At 33.8% G+C, this 22,331-nt stretch overlaps 3 protein-coding genes across 3 annotated transcripts in view; 1 reads left to right on the top strand and 2 right to left on the bottom strand.

Annotated features, from left to right (window-relative positions):
* unc13bb (unc-13 homolog Bb (C. elegans)) overlaps positions 1-4,837 on the bottom strand; it is a 94,041-nt gene extending 89,204 nt beyond the window's left edge. Inside the window, exon 1 of the mRNA XM_051908488.1 lies at positions 4,599-4,837. Within this exon, the coding sequence (XP_051764448.1) occupies positions 4,599-4,620 (22 nt within the window). The 5' untranslated portion in view covers positions 4,621-4,837. The remainder of the gene's footprint in view (positions 1-4,598) is intronic.
* A 1,986-nt stretch (positions 4,838-6,823) lies between these two features.
* stoml2 (stomatin (EPB72)-like 2) lies at positions 6,824-11,342 on the top strand. The gene is made up of 10 exons (XM_051909369.1): positions 6,824-7,021; positions 8,049-8,201; positions 8,281-8,380; positions 8,465-8,523; positions 8,599-8,700; positions 8,789-8,923; positions 9,021-9,165; positions 9,721-9,800; positions 10,000-10,128; positions 11,001-11,342. Exons 1-10 carry the CDS (start codon positions 6,977-6,979, stop codon positions 11,130-11,132), a joined length of 1,080 nt encoding a protein of 359 aa, XP_051765329.1. The 5' UTR covers positions 6,824-6,976; the 3' UTR covers positions 11,133-11,342.
* A 1,070-nt stretch (positions 11,343-12,412) lies between these two features.
* Positions 12,413-22,277, bottom strand: pcyox1 (prenylcysteine oxidase 1). Its single transcript, XM_051909368.1, is given in 8 exon segments — positions 12,413-14,832; positions 14,834-15,102; positions 15,646-15,798; positions 17,402-17,613; positions 17,711-17,885; positions 18,450-18,656; positions 19,705-19,849; positions 22,148-22,277. Coding segments are annotated over 7 exon segments (1,530 nt in total). The 5' UTR covers positions 19,817-19,849; positions 22,148-22,277; the 3' UTR covers positions 12,413-14,430.
* Between the last annotated feature and the right edge of the window lie 54 nt (positions 22,278-22,331).

The following is a 22,331-nucleotide window of genomic DNA, read 5'->3' as shown; positions in this document are numbered from 1 at the left end:
ATGAGTTTACATACCCCTTGCAGAATATGCATTAAAATTTTGAATTAGATGACGGGGTAAATTGTACTTATTTTGGCTTTGGGGAAACATCTTGTGTAGCTTCTAACACAAGATATATATATATTATATAGTGCCCTCCTTAAGTATTGGGACAGTAATGACAAAATTGCTCTGTTAGCTGTGGTGTCAAGACATCTATAAATTAATTATGATTAAAAGATTAATATGAGACAGAAGTACAGAATGTCACATTTTATTATTGATTGTTTTAACACAAATGTTTATACAGCACTTTTAGAGTTACATCCCTCTGCCTAATGTGAGCATAAGTATTGGGACGGTTTAACTTAAAGTAAATGTAAAAGTGTAAAAGCTAATATTTAGTTGTAAATCCCTTGCAAGCAATCACAGGAGCGAGTCTGTGACCCAAGGACATCACCAGACTCTTGGTTTCACACTTTGAAATGCTTTTCCAGGCCCTTAATACAGCAATTTTCAACAGTTGCTTGTTTTGGGGAGATTCTGCCTTTAGTGTGCGCTTCAGCTGGTGAAATGCTTTAACATGATAATACTACGAAATGTTTCTTGAGCATCAAATCAGAATGTTAAAATGATTCTGAAGGATCATGTGACCCTGAAGACTGGAGTAATGATGCTGAAAATTCAGCTTTGCAAAACAGGAATAAATTACATTTTAAAATATATTACAATAGAAAACCTTTTATTTCTGCATTGTGTAAGTTAATTATTTTCTTTCATCATAAATTATATTATAAGCATCTCAACAATTTATATGAATCTAACACATTTTGAAATAACGTATGTCTTTGTATTTAGTTTGTCTTCTTTTTGCTGTAATGAAGGTAGCACTCATGCTGCCATGGACAAGTTTGTATTGTATTACATCAGATTATCTGCAGCTAGCAGCATGTTTCTCTGCTGGACACATATTGTAAACGCTGTACTACTGGGTTAATGTGCTTCCAAATACTCAAATCCTCCTGTTCCAGTTAAGTTTACAGGAAAGACCAACCAGGAAACTACATCACAATTGAAAAGTTTTCGAACTGGTGATCCACCAACAAAGCTAAACTTCAACTGCAAACACATTTTGTGGGAGTAAAAGGTGTAATTTGTGAAATCCGAGGACACCGTAAGTCTGTTGAGAAAAGGGCTGTGACCTTTGTAAACCTTAAAAAGCTCTTGTGAGACACGCTGAGGAATTTAATTACAGTTCGTTTCCTGCACAAGCATTTCCTTTGTCTCTCTGAATAATTGACTTGTTTGGAGATCCTCACTGAACATGTTTCTTATGCAAGTGTTGGTATCTGTGCAAATCTACTCATCTCCACTCATTCTTTCTGTTTTACTTGTATAACTTCAATTGAGACACTGTAAATCAACACAGGTTCCTGAGGAAAGGATGTGATGGGGTAGTAAAGGGCCTTTATGGTTTCCCTTTGACAAGGAAGGAAAGTCTGCTGCAAATAAATCCTGTGGTGGCACCTAAATCAAATCAAACACCACACTATTCCTAAAGGGGACCTGTTATGCAAAATTCACTTTTATAAGGTGTTTGAACACAGATGTGTGTCCACAGTGTGTGTGAACAGGCAGCCTATAACGGTAAAAATACACACACTCCTTTTTTATAATCCCCATAAATTATAAACAGCCTCTACAAACAAGCAGTTCCTCCTACGTAAGAGTAGGGGGAAGCCCCGCCCATGAATGGCGACGATCTGCCCTATTTAGGGCTGCACGATTTATCGCACGATACGAAAAATAACATTGAACTTAAACGCGATTATCGCTTAAACGCGATTCTTAGCTCGATTATGAAATCACAAAGGCTGCGATTATTTTTTTTATGCGCAGCTTGTCAATGAAAAGTAAGAAATGTATTCTTATTAAAGCTACTAAAGTTATTTCATCAAGAGCAGTGAGAAAGCCAGGTTTCTGTGCGTATGCTTCGGATGTGTGCACTCGGAAAACCATTTATCAGGAGTTTAAACTGTTATGGCTTTAAAACGCATGCAAATAATTAACTTTCATGATGACGAAGAACTGCAATGTCACGTGAGCATGGCCGCAATAGAGATGATGATCAAAACCAAACAGATGTTTGTTAGCTCTTGGCAGAGTATCCGATACACAAGATGTACAGGCTCCGCCCTCTTCTGGAAAGCAGGGTGGGGGGCAGCAGCTCATTTGCATTTAAAGATACATGCACGAAAACAGCATGTTTTTCTTTCCTTATAAATAGGAATTTATAACATGGTATAATAAATGATCTGTGGGGTATTTTGAGTTGAAACTTCACAGACACGTTCTGGGGACAACTGAGACTTAAATTACAGTACATCTTTTAAAAATGGGCATAATAGGTCCCCTTTAAAGTCACCATGAAATCAAAATAGACAGTTCCATTTTTATGGAATATTGCAGTATTTATTATAAAGGATTTATCTGTGCACATCTTTTTTTTTTTTATTCATGTGCCTTGTAATCTTTAATCAAAATAACTTCCCCTGCCTCTTGTAGCGACGTCTCTTCTGTTCTCTGATAACGGGTTTACTGGCACAAGGTCGGGACAACCGGTCACTCACATGAGGGTGCTCAACAGCGAAAAAAAAAGTTCTCTCACATAAATTCACACGAGAAATTCACGCAAGCGTTTACGAGATATTTCGGTTTATACCATATGCACTGTGATTGGCTAGATTAGTTCCACATTGTCGTTGCACTGGACACACTACAAGATCACATAGCGATACTATCAAACAGGTTTGAAAACATTGTTGCGTCTGTGACTGCTCGAGACAGGCTCAGATCACGTCGCTGAACTGCACACGTCAGTGATCACAATGAGCACTGATTCAGCCGTGATACAGGGAAAATTGTAAATCTGTCTGTGACAGCAAAACCCAGCCAAAAGTTGTGAAGTGTAAGTCTACCTTGAGATTGACCAATAGCAAACCACAACCATCCAATCAATTCCTGAAGAACAAAATCAAGTCCAACCCTACATTTTGTCTTGTTCGAGAAGCCGTTTCACTCGGATATATGTCACAACAGGGAAGTAAAGACTATCACAATGATTGGTCGCATCGTAAAATGTATTTGCTGATTCAGTTGGTTTCATGTGTCTTCTTTTGTCAAACAGCCCAATCACTGTTTAAATCACATTAGCCTGCCCTGCACCTCTTCATAGATGTGGATGAGCAATCAGTGTACAGATCCCATCCCACCCCCACACCCCACTCAGCCTTCAAGCTATATTGTGTGGACATTAAGCAGAGACACTTTCCCCAAAGACAGCAAGCATTGCGCATAGAAAAGAAAGAGGAAATGATGGAGATGTTGATCTGTAACTGGCCAGTGGCCAAAGATAAAAGGAGAATGTCCATCTCTGAAAGAGTATGAAAGCAGATGACACACAGTGTTTTTGATCTGCTTTCCTTCAAGAGGGCCTGATGAGCAAGCATCATTTACAAAATACTGCATACCAACTATTCTAATTAAAATAGTCTTCAATTAATAGCTCAATTATAACCACTAAACATAGCATTGGAAATATTAAATAAATAGTATTACAATAAATATTAAAATATATACATGTATATATCTGTATGTCTCTATATTATATAAATATAAATTATAACATACAATATTAACATGTTAATATGGTTTTCAATTAAATCACAAAATATAGTATTTAAAAGATTAAATTAAAATTATCTATTAAATATTAAAATGAAAATTATACATTTCTATATTTTATACATATACAAATAACAGGTAAAATATTAAGATGCCTTTTTTTAATATTTTAATTCAATATGTTTTATTTAATTTATTTCATTTAATTCACTGTGAAAATTAGTATTTACTTATATTAATACTTACATTATTATACTAATTATATATTAAAAAAATAATAATATCATGTTATATTAAAATATAACCATACACTCTATAATTTTGCATAAAATATTACAGATATCCTATCATGTATCGTGTAAGTATTTTTAAATCAATCATTTTAAATCAATCAATCAGTTTCAGCTACTTTTTTTTCTCAGTAAATCAAATTTATTCTTTATTTCCCACACTGCTTATTGGCTCTTTGTTAGTAAGTTGTCTGTAATGTTGTTCTGAATAACTCCAACATCAAATTGATGAGATTTTTTCATATTAAAAAAAGTTTATATAATATTTGGAAATATCAGTTCTTTTTAATACCTTACAATATTTTTAGAAATGTATTATTGTTGCGCTGTCTGTTTAGGCTGGAGAACTGTATTACATCATGACGCCAAACAGCTGCTTCCCTCGAGCTATATCATACCTACAGCAAACCTCAAATTATGTAATATTTCAGACAGTTTGATCTTGACATCACTTAATTTAAATGAAATTTAAATCATTTCATGAAAACAGCAAACATTACCGAGAAAGTAAATAATAAGATGTTCATAGTTTACAAAAACGCTCGCGTCTCGGAACTTTTAAAGAAACAAAACACCTGCTGATTGCATGCTGACAGGTGAAAATATATGCACTGAGTTTGAAACCACATTTAAAAGAGCACTCACCTCTCACGCAGAGGAGAGACATGGCAACCGAAGTTTTCCTCTTGGATAAATCCTGTCAGTGTAATCTAAGTTCTTCTCAGCTGTCCGGTGACATTTCAGATGATGCCACAAGTTTGTTCCTCGTCATTAGCGCACTACTGAGGGTAGATGAAGCACGGATGCTCGAAGGAGTAACTCAGCACTATCCTACAGGTGACGCGTACTGACTCAAATGTCCCATCGCCATGATCAAATTGTATGTTTAGAAACTCACAGAATAAGAGGCGGGGCTTGCAGGGATTTTAATGGCGTCAGAATTGCCCCTGACCCAGAGGGCGGGGTTTGCCGGACTGTTGACCAATGGACGAGCTAATGGGTGTGGTTAATGGCCACAAGGAGTGAAGGAACAGGTGTGACGCTGGCCTGTTAACACGTCAGAAAACTTGGATAAATATTTTTTGCCATTGTACTTATTCAGTTATATTGCAGTATACAGGATTTATCAATGAAAATATTCAGTGCTCAAGACATCTCACACTTTTATGGGAAAATGCAATTTTGGCTTCACTGAATATTCTAAAGATGATAAAAAGTGCTTTTAATTAATTAATTAACTTGTATTTTTGACTTTACGAATAAAAACCCGACTAAAGTAAGGCTGTAGGCTACATAGAAAGTATTAGAGAAAGCTATAAAGACTTTAAAAGTTTGTGAGCACAGTATTTTATTTGATATTTTATGCCCGATTTATATCTGATTTTTATATTATTACCCCGCTGCCACTTTATTTATTTATTTATTTATGAAGTTGCTTTTCCTCTTTTTTTCTCTTGTTCTTTTTTCTGGTTTATTTTTGTATACATATATTATGTTCTAGTGTTATTGTAGTGTCACTGAGATGCTATTAGGCTACAGTTTTTATTAATATTTTGGACCAGTTTTTATTTTTTATATTTTCCGTTTTCATTTTTATTTAGTTAAAGTTTAATAATGTTATTGTGTATTTGTTTTGTCATTAATAAAACAAGTTTACGTTGTTTTATTTTTATTTTATTTTAGTTAACTTTTGTTTTATTTATGGTTTTAGTTTCAGTTTTAGTTTTAGTTAACTATAATAACCCATGTGTTCAGTATTTGCATTTGAACGACAGTGCATGTATAATGTTATTTATTTAATATATATAAAAAAATGTGGGCTATAAATGAAATTTTCTCTTTCACAAATATGTAAGGACAGGAACCTACATAATAACTAGACTCCAAACTAAACTGTAGTTAGTTTAGAAGTGCTAACATTTAGCTTGGAGTTAACCCATAATTTTACTACATATTGCTTATATTTAATTTAGCAAAACCCACTTTAGATTGTTGCACATTTGTCGATTATTCTGTTATTAGTAAATTAACTTTACATTTTAAAACTACAAATCTCCAATGTGACTGTGGCAGTATTATTTATATAGGCCTACTATTATATTAATTATAATTTTTATAGATTTTATTTTATTTTTATATTATGTTTTCATTTTAATTTCAGTTTAAGTTTTAGTAATTTTGTTATGTGCTTTTGTAATTTTCGTTTAAGTGTTTTTATGTTTCAGGTTTTTTTTTTTTTTTATAAAATCTTTGTATTTCCTTTTATTACAGCTTTATTTCATTTATGAAAAAAATAATTAATAGTTTTAGTTTTGGTTAACAATAACAAACCTGGACTGGAGCTGTTGATGTGACCACATTGCACATTCATCACAACAAATTATCATTCCCACTTATGCAAAACTATATTGATGCAGTACTACTACAGTAGTTTAGTAGTAGAGTCGTTTATGTTGTTATGTAGTGTTTTGGTAGAAGTAGGCCTATACATCGAAGGGAACTTTTAGCCTAGAAGGCATTTAGCCACTAGAAGGCATTTAGCCACATTGCACCCCAGAGAAGTTATATAGCTATAGCCTATGTAAAAGCTTTCTGCACATCATCCTCTAAAAGCTGAATTAAAAATATGACAGCCCACTAGTGGATGATTTTAAAAAAACAAACAAAAAAAAAAACACTAAATATATATTAGTTTATAACACAACAATATTAAAAAATAGAAACATTCCTTAAAACATTTAAACATTCATAAACATACTGGTGTGCACAATAAAATGTTATAATTTATTTGTTATATTTCACACTCAGCGCTCAGCTACAGACAATCCGAACGTGTTCCCGGAACCATATATTAAAAGCATTTGTTTCCCTCGTAGACCCGGATGTTTGTAATTGACGCACGCTCGTGATGTTGTAACTTTAATTTCCGCAGCTGTAAGAGGGTCACGTTTGTAGTGTAAGCTTCGGAAGAGTTAATTCAATTGTTAGAGACATCTTCCACTTCTGTTTTCCTAAGGCTGAAAATGCTCAGGACGGTGGTGTGTCGGGCAGGGAGCGGCCTTTTAAAGGTAACACACGTGCACTGTTCTTAGGAGTGTCTCTTCACTGCTTGACACTTCAGCTGAATTCTGTCACATATTTAATTTAGTGAAGTTCTATTCGAAATCAAATAGATATAAATGAGTTTGTTCGCACGTTTACTTCGAGATAATTTTCAACTGAAAATGAATTTCTTTGAAGACGTAATGATTGTAACTAGCTACTTGTTTCATCAGCCTTACATCCCACATTACTGTGTACGTGAACTTCAACTTTAAAAGCCTCACATGAATGATGGCTGTTTTCAGTTATATTTAATAACTTTTGTGATGTCAGAATGATTTATTTGCCATTTCAGAGATATAGCGGAATTTATCTTGATCGACAGCACAAAAAGTACAAGTAGTACCAGAAGAACGGGTTGTACACACTATATTTAGTTGTTGTACAACATTTACTACACTACACAGTGCTCAAAGTTTTAATAAATCCTATGTTTTAATAAATGTATTTTTTTTTCTTATTCATTATGCATATATGTAGAATTTATATATACTTTTATATATTTATAGAACATTATATACATTATATATTTAAAGAACATCTATTTATTTAATATTATTTAATGTTTATTTATCTTATTTATTTATTAAAAAAAATTATATATATATAGCAAATAAACTGTATAATGATAATTGTTTTTGTATAATGTCTAACTTTTATTTAATTATACTATTATTAATAAATATAACAAATAAAAACTTTTTCTTATTTTTCTTGAGTGTTACATTTATTTATAAATAATATTAAAATAACATACAAATGTTAAGTAATTTATACAAATATGTTATTATTAATAAATTGTTCATAATCATACGAAAAATATATAATGTATTTATATATAATACATTTACTTGCATTTATGCAAAAATAAATCATATATATATATATATATATATATATATATATATATATATATATATATATATATTAGCCATGTAATTTGCTTTTTTTTATACCACATCTCATTGCTTTCGGTTTCTCTTCTGTGTACAGCATTCACGTCAAACAGTGCCTGCGTTGTGGAGAACTCAAGCTCAGCAGCGATGGGCGTCCAGCCTTCCTATGAACACTGTAGTTCTGTTCGTACCCCAGCAGGAGGCTTGGGTAGTGGAGCGGATGGGCCGTTTCCACCGAATTCTGGAACCAGTGAGTTATCATCTTTTCTCCATGAATAGCTTGAGTGTATTTGAATCATTTACATTTAAAATATTTTATTTCCTTGCAGGGTCTAAATTTTTTAATTCCAATCTTGGACAAAATTAGATATGTGCAAAGCCTCAAAGAGATCGTGATAGATGTGCCAGAGCAGTCAGCAGTTTCCCTTGGTTAGTCACAGGCATTCTAATCTTTTTCACTTTTTCACTTTTATGGGTTATTGAGATGAATCAAATGTAATGTTTTGCTTTTAGACAATGTGACTTTGCAGATAGATGGAGTTTTATATCTCAGGATACTTGATCCTTTTAAGGTAAGTACTTTGCAGCTTTATTCCAGTATTTCTTTAGGCTTTCCTCTCATAATGTGCTGTTGTTCTCGTCTGAAGGCCAGCTATGGTGTGGAGGACCCAGAATATGCCGTCACCCAGCTGGCACAGACCACAATGAGATCAGAGTTGGGAAAACTGACCCTGGACAAAGTGTTTAGGGTATGAATGCGAGACAATCTGTCATCAACTTACACAATATTGTTTAACATTCATTTGCATGCTTAAGGATCATTTTGTCCTTTGACAGGAAAGAGAGTCCCTGAATTCCAATATTGTCCACTCGATAAACCAGGCATCAGATGAATGGGGGATTCGATGTCTTCGATACGAGATCAAAGACATTCACGTTCCTCCACGGGTAAAAGAGTCTATGCAAATGCAGGTATGATGATTTACTCTTCAACTTAATCTCATAGACCTAAAGGACTAAAATGAGCACCTCTCAATCATATGACTGATGTGATATGAATCACGTTCAGGTTGAAGCCGAGCGGAAAAAGAGAGCCACCGTTCTGGAATCAGAGGGGCACAGAGAGGCGGCCATCAATGTGGCAGAGGGTCGCAAACAGGCTCAGATTCTGGCGTCTGAGGGACAGAAGGCTGAACAGATTAACAAAGCTGCTGGTGGGTTTTTTTTCTTTGGTGTGGAATAATGTTAGCAGTAGAATAAAATATCTGAAGTTCGATAACACACACACACACATATTATATGTGTTATTTTTTAAATATTATGGTTATTTGTTATTTTATATTTATTATTATTATTAGTAGTAGTGAATATAAAATAAACATAAATGGATAAATATAATAATAATAAAATAATTGTTTGTTTACATTGTTATTATTGATTGCTACATTTATTTATAATAATAATAATAATAAATAATTACTATTATAATAACATATAACAAACAAATATAAATAAATTGTGAAATAATTGGTTGTTTAATTTAATTGTTTGTTTAGTTATTTATTTATATTAGAAATATAACAAAACATTTTCTTATTATTTTTAATAAGAAAATATAATAATAATAATAATAATAATAATAATAATAATGTTACATGTATTCATAAGTAAATATATTGTGCAGATTACATGTTCATAATTAAATTATTGATCAAATATTCATTATGCCCACTGGCATATTAATGATCTTTTTTTTCCCCCCTGTACAGGTGAAGCAAATGCTGTTTTGGCTAAAGCTGAGGCAAAGGCCAAAGCCATCCGGCTGCTGTCCGAGGCGCTCACTCTGCAGGTACATCTCACGCATATTATGAAGAACCTTCATAAGAACTCCTATCATGCTTATAAACATGACACTGTATCTTAGTAGAGAGAAATAAATTCTTCAGTCATTCAGGTGTGTAAACTGTTATACCTGAGATGAATATAGTGAGTTCAGTCTGTCTTACAACAAGGCATCTTGTCGATGTATCATAACTGTATCTGTACAGAATGGAAACGCTGCAGCATCTTTAAGTGTGGCCGAACAGTACGTCTCTGCTTTCTCCAACCTGGCCAAGGAGTCCAACACCATCTTACTGCCCTCAAACACAGGAGACATCAGCAGTATGGTCACTCAGGTATGGCTTCATTCTGTACCGGTCCAAAGTTAGGAATAATTATGATTGAATGTTTTTGAAAGAAGTCTCTTATGCTCACCAAGGCTGTATTTATTTGATCAACAACACAGTAATATTGTGAAATATTATCACAATTTAAATATTTTTCTATTTGAATATATTTTTAAATATGTGATGAAAGCTGAATTTTCAGCATCTTTACTCCAGTCTTCAGTGTCACATGATCCTTCAGAAGTCCTTGTAATATGATTTGCTGCTTAAGAAACATTTCTGATTATTATCAATTTTGAAAACAGTTGTACTGCTTCATATATTTTGTGAAAACTCTACTAGGTACTAGGGATATTTGAAAGTTTTGGTATATAAGAAAAAAAAGAATTTAGCTTTTATTCAGAAAGGATGCATTAAATGGATCAAAAGTGACAGTAAAGACATGTATAATGTTACAGTAGAAACATCAAAGAATCCTGAGGGGAAATGAACCTATCACAGTTTACACAAGAATATTAAGCAGCATAAACTGTTTTCAACATTGCTTATAATAAAAACCATTATTAATAATGAAGCACCAAAAATATTTGATAAATCATCATATTATAATGATTTATGAAGGATCATGCGACACTGAGGACTTGAGCAATTATGCTGAAAATATCACAGAAATAAATTACATATAAACAAATAGAAAGTGGACATTTTTTTAAATTGTAATAGTATTTCATAATATACTTCTTTTGAAAACATTTTGACTGCTAGTGTATATATGGCACATAATATTCCTTAACAACAGTAATTTTATATTAAATAGTCCAGTAAAAAGTCCAGTTGTCCCTAGTTGACATGTATACCTCATTGTTCTCTACCGTCTTCAGGCCATGGCGATTTATGGAAGTTTATCGAAGACAAAAACTCAGAGCACAGCAGGCAGCACGCCCCCTGAGACCTTAGAGGTGACCTTGGAAGGAAATACAGTGTCTGAAACAGAAACTGCACAGAAATACTGATTTGAATCTCATTCTGGGACGGAAGACACAAACTGATACCTTAAAACTGATTCCAGTTGTAGAGGACTGATGTAAGAAAATTGAAATTATGATAAAATAACAAGCACTTTGGTGTTCTGGAGTAACTACACAAAGTAGTTTTATTGTGTGTTATTTTTTGTTTCTGCCTATTATAATAAATTTGGGAGGTTTTGTTTCTCCCCTTACCCAGTTTTTGTAAAGTTAAAGGTCATTCAACATTATTCAAAGGTTTCTGCTATTCATATTTTCAATAATACAAATATTTAAACAGGTAGTATTAATATTCATGACATCCAAATTAAATGCGAATGAAATGATGAACTGCAGAACATTGGTAAATGTTGTATGGCTATAAACCGCTTTCTCCAGTCTAATCTGATGTATTTTGAGAGAATTAAGGTACATCACATTAGTGAAATTTCTGTGAAATATTTTGTGGGCGGAAAAGGTCAATTGTCTGTTGTCAAGTGTAGCAATATACTGTATGGAGCACATCTTACACAGAAAGTCACTTTCAAACCAGGCAGGTTTATGTTGGTCAATGCAGAGAATTCTCTTCCTCGTGAGATTCCCGATGGCATCGATTCCTGTTGAAATGACTGGATTTCGTCCATGAAAATTCACAGAACAGTGGTAAATGTGACTACAGCTTTACACATGTTCATACAATAGAAGATAAATATTTCATAAGACAAGTGTAATGGTATTTCCTGCATTTAGAAGTGTATTACAGCAACCAAAAAAGTAGTTTATAAGTCAGGGCTATAGCTACTTTTACATTATTTTAAGTAGAGGATCACGTACAGCTATCGGTGATAATTGCAAAATAACTGTGAAATAAACCAACTGATGATTGGTGATCAAGATCATATGCTGCTTGTATAAAGCTTGTTTTGAACCTGAACATTACTTCACTCTAATATACCATGGAAAACTATAGAAGCTTGTTTCCACCACCACAAAAAAAGGGCTTTTTTCCTCAGATTTGTTAGATATAAACTCGCGATTTCAAGTTTACAATCTCACAATTCTGACTTTTTCTTTCCTTAGAATTGTGACACTTTTTATTCCCTGGTGGAAACAAGCTTCCATAAAAAAAAAACATGGAATGCAAGGAGAGTCAAAACCTTTGTCATATACACTCATTTCACAGTCTTGAGGCCACTAACATACAAACATTTGTTAAGAATATCGTGTAATTCGGATAGATTCAAAGTTTGGACACTTAAAAACTGCATAAAATAATGCATTTAATCGCATTTTAAAAGACATGAACCTTTATTGCAAACATATTTTGATCTTCAATCAACATAAAATTCTCATTCTTAAGTCCCATCAATATCAATCATCCATTTGTTCTTACAGAAACACTCTTCATTCATTTCTTAACACTGTTCCTCCTTAATACAAGAATAAAAAAAGAAAAATCCCAAATATGTAAACAGAATGAAATCAGTGTGTTGCAGGAAGGCAACAAGCAAATCATCGATAAGAAAGGCTCATTTGCATGAAAAACAAAGTTAGAAGCTCATATCAAGCCCCAGTCCAAATGTCAGTAGTCTGTATACTTGCCAGAATGCCAGGAGTGTGATAGTCTGTGCAACTGGGGGAAAAAAAAAATACTTCTGAAGGTTTTGATCCCTTATTCTCCATGGTGATCATTATTAAATTTCAACTAATGTAATGCAAAAAAAACAAAACAAAACAAAAAAAGAATTGGGGAGGAAAAAAAAAACCTTCACTTTGGTCTGCAGAAATAAAATCAAGTCACATCCATTCTTTTACATTTAAACTGTCATTCAAATTCTTTTTTTTTTTTTTTTTTTTGCAGTTTTGAAAACCAAAGGCACTTTAAGGCACCAAGAACAATTAACATATTAAACGCAAATGTGCAGGAAGAACAAAATTATAAGAATTCAAAAGAGTTTCGTATGCACATGCATCAAAGTTATAGGTCATTGAAACTGTATTCAAATGAAACAGGTGATCTAACATTGTAGTTTTAACATATCTGTGCAAACTTAGCACATGATAATGACCCTCACCACACACAAACACACTAGTAGCAGTAGTATCAATCAATATGTATTATTACTTTGTTCCATTTCATTAAAAAAAAAAAAAAAAAAAAGGCGTCTGTAGTGCTAATCAAAGTGTTCCTACATACTGTTTCTCATCACAAGCAAAGGTTATTAAAAGAGTTAAGTGGGCAATATACCCAGAATCTATCACATAAACGTTCACTATTACAGTGAAATTTTACAGCGCATCCTGGGTTGCTCTTCCTAAAATGTACCTGAAGGACACAAGAGTGAATCCCATGAAACCTGTCTAGAACACAGGTCATAACACAAAACAAGGGAAAAATATTGTTTTGTAATTAACATCATGGTAATATTAGTAGTACAGTATTTAATTTGTCATTTTTAATTTGTGCTTTTATTACAATATTTCTGTTTAATGTAATATGGTTAAATTCTATTAATGAGAATATAAAAATCATCAATGAGAATAAAAAAACTTCCTGACATAAACATCCAGACATTAATGAAAATAAAAATGTGCTTAATTGTGATGAAATATTTTACAATGCAACCCAACAAGTTCATAACAGGTTTCAAGAGATTCACCCACAAAGACAAATGTAGACAGACTGCGTACAAAAATTGTCAAATCATTATTTTCTCTATGGCTTTGTAGTCTGTGAAACATGCTGATTTACCCGTAAGTGTTCTGTACAAAATGAAAATGTACAAATCTATTGTTCAGACATCTATAATAATAAAGATACTAGTAAAAATACTAGTATAACTATTTTTTGCAGTGAAGTTATTGTGATTCTACTTTAAATGCCAGGCCACTGCTAACAAAATCATTGTTGAATCTCAAAACACTGACAAAAAATATAAAATTTATAAAAATCTATGAATTATAATAATATTATATACATACAATTTATATATTATAGTACATTTGTAGTACAGATCAAGGTAGTATTTGTTATACTGAATTGAACTTATGTAATGATACTGAAATTATTCCACATTACAGTAATGAGAATTATAGGGTGAATATGCTTCATTGTACTGAAAATAATGTTACTTAAAATAGGTAAAATATAATTTCTTATTATTGGGGCAAAATATTTTTTTTAATCAGATTCACTTAGGTCATAACCTCAAAAAAAACAAAACAAAAAACAGCACAGATCTGCCTTACATAAATCCAATCTGTCATCTCCATAACAAAGTTTATGACGAACCGCACTGCTCTTCCCTCAAAGTTCACCTCTGAGTCGGGTGTGCAGATCCTCCTGGTCGATTTTGCCTGTCTGCTGGTACCAGCGGTGATGGGAGAGCAGGGCCAGATTACGGGCGGAAATAGCGCTCATCTCCATTGCACTGGCCGCCCACTCCACGGCATTGAGGTAGTAAAGGTGCTCATGGAGGATGAAGGGAGGGGTCCTGCGCTGCGGCGGGCTGTAGGAGGGGTACGCAAGCCAGCGCTTCTCTGACACGGAGTCCCAGGAAAGGAAGATTTGCTGCAGATGCTTCTGAGAAAGAGGCTGGGGGGAGAAGATCTTCCATACTTTTCTTTGGCTAGCAGGGCTGGGGCTGTAGCCCTTGGGAATCTTCACCGGGTCCAGAGAGCTCAGGCTCTGGATGTCAGGAGGCTTTGTTATCCAGCGTGAGGACATCGGAAAAGAAGAAGTCTTCCGGCTTGTCTGTGGTGCCCAGAAAGGACACATTGAGCAGACCGTGGACCAGCGTGGCCACCGTTTGGTGGTAACGGCCAGGGAAGTGGGATGGAATGGGTGGAGAAAAGCCTAAGAAGTTGATCTCAGACACGTCCTGGTGGAGAGGTGTGGCAACTACAACTATGTCGTACAAGGCATGGGCGGCACCAGACTCACCAACGTAGTTCACCTCATAGAAATTTGTTACTGAACCTGCAAGGACAACAAAAAAAATGGATAAATATGACCAGACTGTGGAGACATACATTACCATTCAAAAGATTTTAAACATTTTTTTTGTCTCTTATTCTCACTGATGCTGAATTTATTTGATCAAAAACACAGTAAAAGCAGTGATCCTGTGAAATATTATTACAATATGTTTTAAAGGGTAATTTATTCCTGTGATGCAAAACTAAATTTTCAGCATCATTAAATCATTCTAATATGCTGAAATGCTCATCAAGAAACAATTATTATCAATATTGAAAACAGTTGTGTACAACTTTTTTTTTTTCAGGATTCTTTGATGAATAAGTTCAAAAGAACAGCTTTTATTTGAAATAGAATGTTTTGAAACATTATAAATGTCTTTACTGTCACTTTTGGTCAGTTTAATGCATACTTGCTGAATAAAAGTGTTAATTTCTTTAAAAAAAAGAAGAAAAAAGAAAAGAAAAAAGATCTTACTGACCACAAACGGTAGTGTACATAATATATAAAAAGATTTACTATAATGTTCATAGTGAACTGTACCAGTTTTAGATGGTCTCATCTTCATAGAGATGGTAGTCACACGAGCTGGAACAAGTTCGGCTTTGCTGTGATACAAAAGTCCGGAACAAACCAACTTATTCCCTCCATCCACTGCCCACAACCCTGGCTCGGCTCCTGCTAGTGCAACAGCACCTACAAAAGGAATATGCCATATTCACACACTTCTGAATGTATTAAATCAGTGCTTCACAACTGCTTTTGTTGTAGGACCAGATATTAGTTAGACATCAAGATTATACATCAGCTTATACAGATATCAAGTGTTGACCCAACACAACAACAAATTTGTGGTACCAAATTAACTATAAAAATGCAAACTTTGCTGTTACATAATTAGAGCACATGTTCTCTATGGCATTTGAGTCAATGACATAAGTGTGTACATGAATACTTTTTTTTTTTTTTTTTTTTTTTTTTTTTTAAATGTATTCATGTTAGTTTCATATAATTTTGAAAAACTTATAAAATATACAATTTTCAAGAAAAGCATAAATTTAATGACTCTAAAAATGTCATGTGGTGTAACCAAGTAATAACATATTTTCCTTACACTGCAAATACTTGTGAGTGTACACACCTTAATCATTATTTTTAGAAAAGTTTTAAATACATTTTTCAACGTGTTTTTTTTTTTTTAGAAATATCATGAATAGTAAATATCATTACGTTTTTGAGGAGTCGCACCACATGACATTTTTCAACCTGAACTAACTTTGCCTTGTCGTAAAAAGGTCAAACTATCTGATATTTTATTATACAAAATGACCTTGACAAATATTCATATGATTTTCCTGTATGTTCTGCACACTGGTTGCACCAGATGACTTTCTTTTGGCATAAACATCAAACATTCCAAATATTATATATACACTGCCTGGCCAAAAAAAAGTCGCTGTTTGGATTTAAATAGGCAAATACTTAAGAGTCTATGACTGGATCATTATTGTGCTGTGATTATTATGTTTCTAGCATGTTATATGTTTGGTAAAAGTTCTTTTAACCCTAATTGATGTAGTGATGTAGTAACTTTTCATTTCTTAAACAACCATGTAGAAAGACACATCATGGCCATAGTCCAGGATGACAAAGCAAAGATTCATCAGGCTCAAATTGTGAAAGAATGGTTGGGAGGGAGCATGAAGAATCATTTTCACACATGAACTGGCACCTCTGAGTCAAGATCATTTTGTCAAGATCTTGTATTGACAATGCAAGAGGTGAGCACTCTGTAAAGTCTACTCCAGCACATCCCAAAGACTTTCAATCAATTTTAGGTCTGGACTCAGTTCATGTGTGAAAATGATTCTTCGTGCTCCCTCCCAAACATTCTTTCACAATTTTAACCCTGATGAATCTTGACATTGTCATCCTGGAATATGGCCATGATGTGTCTTCCTACATGGTTTTGTGAGAAATGAAAAGCTACAGACTCCAAAAAAATCCAAACAGTGACTTTTTTTTTTTTTTTTTTTTTTTTTTTTTTTACAGGCAGTGTATTTTAATAACTGTTTCACTGCTTTAATTCTAAAATAATAATAATAAAAAAATTATGCCAAACACCTGAAGTTATTTTTCACTTGAATTAATTTTAATGCAGAAATTAAAAGATGCTCAATATAGAAGAGTTATATTCAAATGAATTTATGTATAAATAGCATTTTTAATGTATATTTGAATAAATAAACAGATTCAGACCCCAAAAATGTCACAAACATCCTATATAGTATAGACATACCCGCAAATCCACTGATTCGGACACTTTGGCCATAGTTGACTCGTGTGATGGGTGCTACCATTTCATTGAGAAAGACCTGAGAAAAGCCCTCAGCCAGCATGGCCTCTTCCAGCGTCTGATTGACCAGAGTGAGGAAACTGTCTCCACCCATAGCATGCAGCAGCTTCTCCATGCTGGAGAATGAGTAGCCAAACTGCTGGTACTGATATATCCTAGAGAGGACAAAAACGGACAACAAAAGGACCTTAAGAACTTACTGGTATAATCATTCTATTCCTCACTAGATGAAAGGCAACATGACAGACAAACCTCATAAACTTGTCCAGTATGCCCTCCACCCACATATGCATTCGAATGAAGCTGAATCCATATCTCCACAGCATGCGTATGAAATTCACGATGAACCAGTCACTCTCTTCAAAGGTCAGCTCCTTCCCGTCAAATATAGCCAGTTTAGAAGCTACATCAGCACGAGGTGACATACCTGATCAAAGAATATCACATAAGATAGGCCTTTTCACACTTAACCCCGGTTACCGTCATTCTAAACCCCACTTTTAACCCCAGGTAAAGGAACGTTTCCCACTTGTAATTTAAAAGTGGGGTTAGCACCACTTTTTACCCGAGGTTATGAAACCCTACTCCAGAGCAGGGTTAGCACTGCTTTTGCACTGTGTAACCAGCCTCTGTGTAACTGTGCACTGTGTGGTGCCAAACGTTTGCAGTGTGAAACGATCCGGTGTTAGAATATAACAGCTAGATGCTTAGCAACAGACAACCAATCAAGTGCCTCATATTCATGTGCTTTGGGCAGACACCTGGGTAAATTTAACTGGATTAACTGTTTACCCAGGTAAATTATGATCAGTGTGAAACATGAAGCAAGAAAATGATGGTTTTCAATGACCCAGGATTAACTATTTCAAGTTTGAAAAGTGATACACTTTCGCTTTGCCAGAATAAACTGAAAGTATCCAGTTGCGCATTTTGTAGAAGAACATCATATGACTTTAAACAGGAAAATCTTGAGAGGGAAGTGGATACTGACCGAGTCTGTCCAGAAAATACTTCATGTGCAGGTTAAGGGGGTGAATAATGGATCCCCCTATCTCATACTCGTATCCTCCAATGTTCTCAGTGGCCAGACGCCCTCCGACAGTCCCCGCCTCAAACACTTCGATCTTCACTCCTGGCCCAAACTCTTGTCTCAAGAAAAACGCAGCTGCCGTGCCTCCAATACCACCCCCAATTATTGCTGAAGAAGAAATGAACATTTAACCCATCAGATCCCACCAAACATGCCCATTAGCCCTATAAAGTCTACAGTCTCATATTTGATACATGAATTTCTAAAGACTAAATTAACAACATGATAAAAACTTTTTACACAATTTACTACATGCTTTCTGTCATGTGATTGATATTTCATAATTCTTTTTTGGCAAGTAAAAGGCCTTTTAGTGTAATTGTAAAACATCCCCCTTCAGGTCATGGTTCACATGTCTTTTTGCTGTGGGAATCTTTAAAAAAAAAAAAAATGTATCAAGTAAAAACAACTTTTATATTTTTATTAATATTTCAATATGAACACTTACTGGACTGAAGCAACTGAGGTTTACTTGATTAGAGTGACAACTGATATTTATGTACATTTAAATAACATATAAATAACATCTGCATATAAACATATAAATAACATCTGCACCAAATTGCATTATTTTGCACAGTTTGGAACTCTGAATAAAATTAAGGTGTTTTTCTCCTCCTTGAGTGTGACCTCAAAATTCTCACTCGTACTCGTACTATATGAACCATAAAAGCCTGGTGTATCAAATATGATAGAAAACATAAAACATATGCAAACTTTGGTAACACTTTATTTTAGGGTCTTTTAACTAGTTGCTTATTAGCATGCATATTACTAGAATATCGGCTATTTATTAGCAATTATTAAGCACATATTAATGCCTTATTCTGCATGACCTTATTCTACATTCCTAATCCTACCCAATGCCTAAACTTAACAACTACCTTACTAACTATTAATAAGCAGTAAATTAGGAGTTTATTGAGGGAAAAGTTGTAGTTAATAGTTTATATGTGTTCCCTATACTAAAGTGTTACCCAAACTTTTTGTTTTTAGATTTTCTTTTATGTTTTGGCTAAAGGTTCAATAAATTGTTCCATTTTAAAAAAACTGAGTTTTCTGACTATTATTTCATAGTCAGTCTTTAAAAGGTTAAACAGTCTTACACCTACTCTTAGATCTTATAAAGAAATGAATAATGTGAATTTGACCATACCGATTTTCTTGGGTGCCTCTCTGACTTCAGGAGCAGAGGCAAAACCCCTGCGCCCAACTTGACAAAGCCCAAGAAAGAGGAGAGCCTTCACCGAAAGGTGTCTCAGAGCCATTCCAGGGATTTAGTGTTTCACAAATATTAACATCTGAAAAATAAATGGCATGAAAATAGGTAAATGTTGCATTTACATGAGATCATAAACTTTTCATATAGGAAATGTACTTTGGAAGAAGGTGGATATATAATTTATAGATAACACTTTACAATAAGGTTCATTAGTTAACATTAGTTAACTACATTAGTTAACATGAACTAATAATGAACTGCAGTTATACAGCATTTATTAATCTTTGTTAATGTTAATTTCAACATTTACTAATACATTATTAAAATCTTGTTAACATTAGTTAATGCAGTGTGAACTAACATGAACAAGCAATGAACAACTGTATTTTCATTAACTAACATTAACGAAGATTAGTAAATACAGTAACAAATGTACTAACATGGTTAGTTCATGTTAGTTAATACATTAACTAATGTTTAACTAATGAACCTTATTGTAAAGTGTTATACCAATTTATATAATCCAACAGCAAAAGTCAGATTCTGCTTTACAAGACAAATCACGCAGCTTGCTTCCAGATTCATATTTTTATTATCTGGTTGATAAGTTAGAGCTCAGAAAAAATTTCTATGAAGAAATTTCCATGAATTTTCAGGGATGTCAAATGTGACACATTGCTGCAAATTGTTTTTTTCCTAACATTAAGTTACAAAGAACTGATTTAAAAGACGATTCAGCAATTCTTTTCGTTACAACATGACGGTCATTGTGTGGTCCATGACATGAACATTACATTCTAAAACCTTTTTGACTGAAATTGTCTGCTGCTGGCCAACACAATATTTTTTAATAATAATTAAACATGATTCATTTTGTTATTCCTAAAGTTTCAATAAAAGTGTTCTTCAAAAAAAAAAAACAATATTTACATTTTCATTTTACATTAAAAATGTTCATTTGCATCTCGTAGCTGAAACTGTTTTAGCCGTTTTTAATAAAATGCTATGTATTAAAACCAACTCTGTTCTGTGTACATGTTAGTAAAACAGTCATACAAGCATATTTCCAATACGTCTTATGTGTCACACTTATGCTTTTCGGCCCATGAGTGAAAACCTTGATTCACTGCAATTTACTCATCAGTTGCAATTAAATGAGTCAAGTCGTTGACTCAAGATTCGCTCAGACTTCAGTTTCTATTAGTTAACAGTTAAACTATTCACTAAAAAAGAACCCCCCACCCAAAAAAAAAAAAAAAAAAAAAAATAGATTCAAACATGCCCAAACAAATCCATGCCCATACAGTAGAGGGTGCAGCTCAAAGAAACCTTTCAGCTGTGCTGCCATTCTGGATTGCAGAAGAATAGGATGCAGGAAAATGAGAAGTATGCAATTTTGAAAGCTGTATCCAAAATTGCATACTTCCCTACTATATAGTAGGCAAAAAAAAGTATGTGAAAAAAGTAGTATATCCAGCGAGATTCTGAAGTGTACATATGATGGACACTTTATTATCCCACGAGGCCACAAGAGAGGATTCGTGAATGGCAGTGAAGCGACGCAACTGAGGCTTGTAGGTCACATGATAATGACAACATGACAAATGTAGTACATCCAGATTACATTCATACTATATAGAACATACTTTTTTTAACGATTGCGAAGTAATTACTTATTCAAAATAAGTACCTACAGAAGAGAGTTTGCTTTTTTGGATGCAGCCTCTTACATCAGCAAATAAAATAAAAAAACACAAATGTGATGTTTAACTAAAGTAGGCTAAATTTTGCTTGTTAGTATGTAACTCACTGTTTTGTATGTAACTCATATTTTGTTGTAAATTTAAAAATAATGCATTACTTTATGAGCTAATTGAAAAAGTAATCTGATTACGTACCTCGCGTTACTTGTAATGCGTTACCCCAACATTGGTAATGAGAAACCGTAACGAGACATTGACTAAAATATTTCGTTTCTCGATCTTTTCGTTTCGTCCTTTTTAGTGAATGGTTTAACACGCATTTAACATTGAATCATCTATGAAAACGAATCTCGAGAATCTTGCGTTCAGTTCAATCGCTTTGCGCTCCGTCTGTTTTTGAACACAAGCATATGGATAAATCCAATTTACAATTTTCGACAGTCTGCTAATAATGTCAGCTGTAATATAAATCTTTAATCAATAACATTGATAATAACTGCTGTAGTCAGAGAGGACGAAGTACAGTTAAGTCTCATCGATGCAAAACAAATGAGATAACATTAAAGAAGTTTATTGTTAAACTATTTAAGACTTTCATGCCGACATTACTGTCATGCATGTCACGTAACGTTACGCATAAGTTTACGTAGCTGTCAAAACGCCACACATCTCACCTGTTTAAGGGTCTGGTGGAAAAGTTAAAATGTGTAAAGGTAATAAACTGCGTAAAACAGGTGCGTGAAGTCCAGCAGCCGCAGATTCGTCCTTTGGAAGAAAAAGTACGGAACCGGAAATAGGACGGACTCTATGGCGGAAGTGGCGTAATAAGTAGCAGCATGCTTAGGTGTAGTAGGAGGT

Source organism: Ctenopharyngodon idella, chromosome 10, assembly GCF_019924925.1.
Source record: "Ctenopharyngodon idella isolate HZGC_01 chromosome 10, HZGC01, whole genome shotgun sequence".
Lineage (NCBI taxonomy): Eukaryota > Metazoa > Chordata > Actinopteri > Cypriniformes > Xenocyprididae > Ctenopharyngodon > Ctenopharyngodon idella.
The sequence above is the reverse complement of the archived record's forward strand: the minus strand, read 5'-3'. Positions and strand labels throughout refer to the sequence as shown.

What these genes read in the sequence shown, in the direction of transcription:
- stoml2 (XM_051909369.1), top strand. Translation starts at nt 6,977, where the DNA reads ATGCTCAGGACGGTGGTGTGTCGGGCAGGGAGCGGCCTTTTAAAG. An exon ending in CAGGGAGCGGCCTTTTAAAG is followed by an intron (nt 7,022 to 8,048) that starts GTAACACACGTG and finishes TTCTGTGTACAG; the next exon opens with CATTCACGTCAAACAGTGCC. An exon ending in TCCACCGAATTCTGGAACCA is followed by an intron (nt 8,202 to 8,280) that starts GTGAGTTATCAT and finishes ATTTCCTTGCAG; the next exon opens with GGTCTAAATTTTTTAATTCC.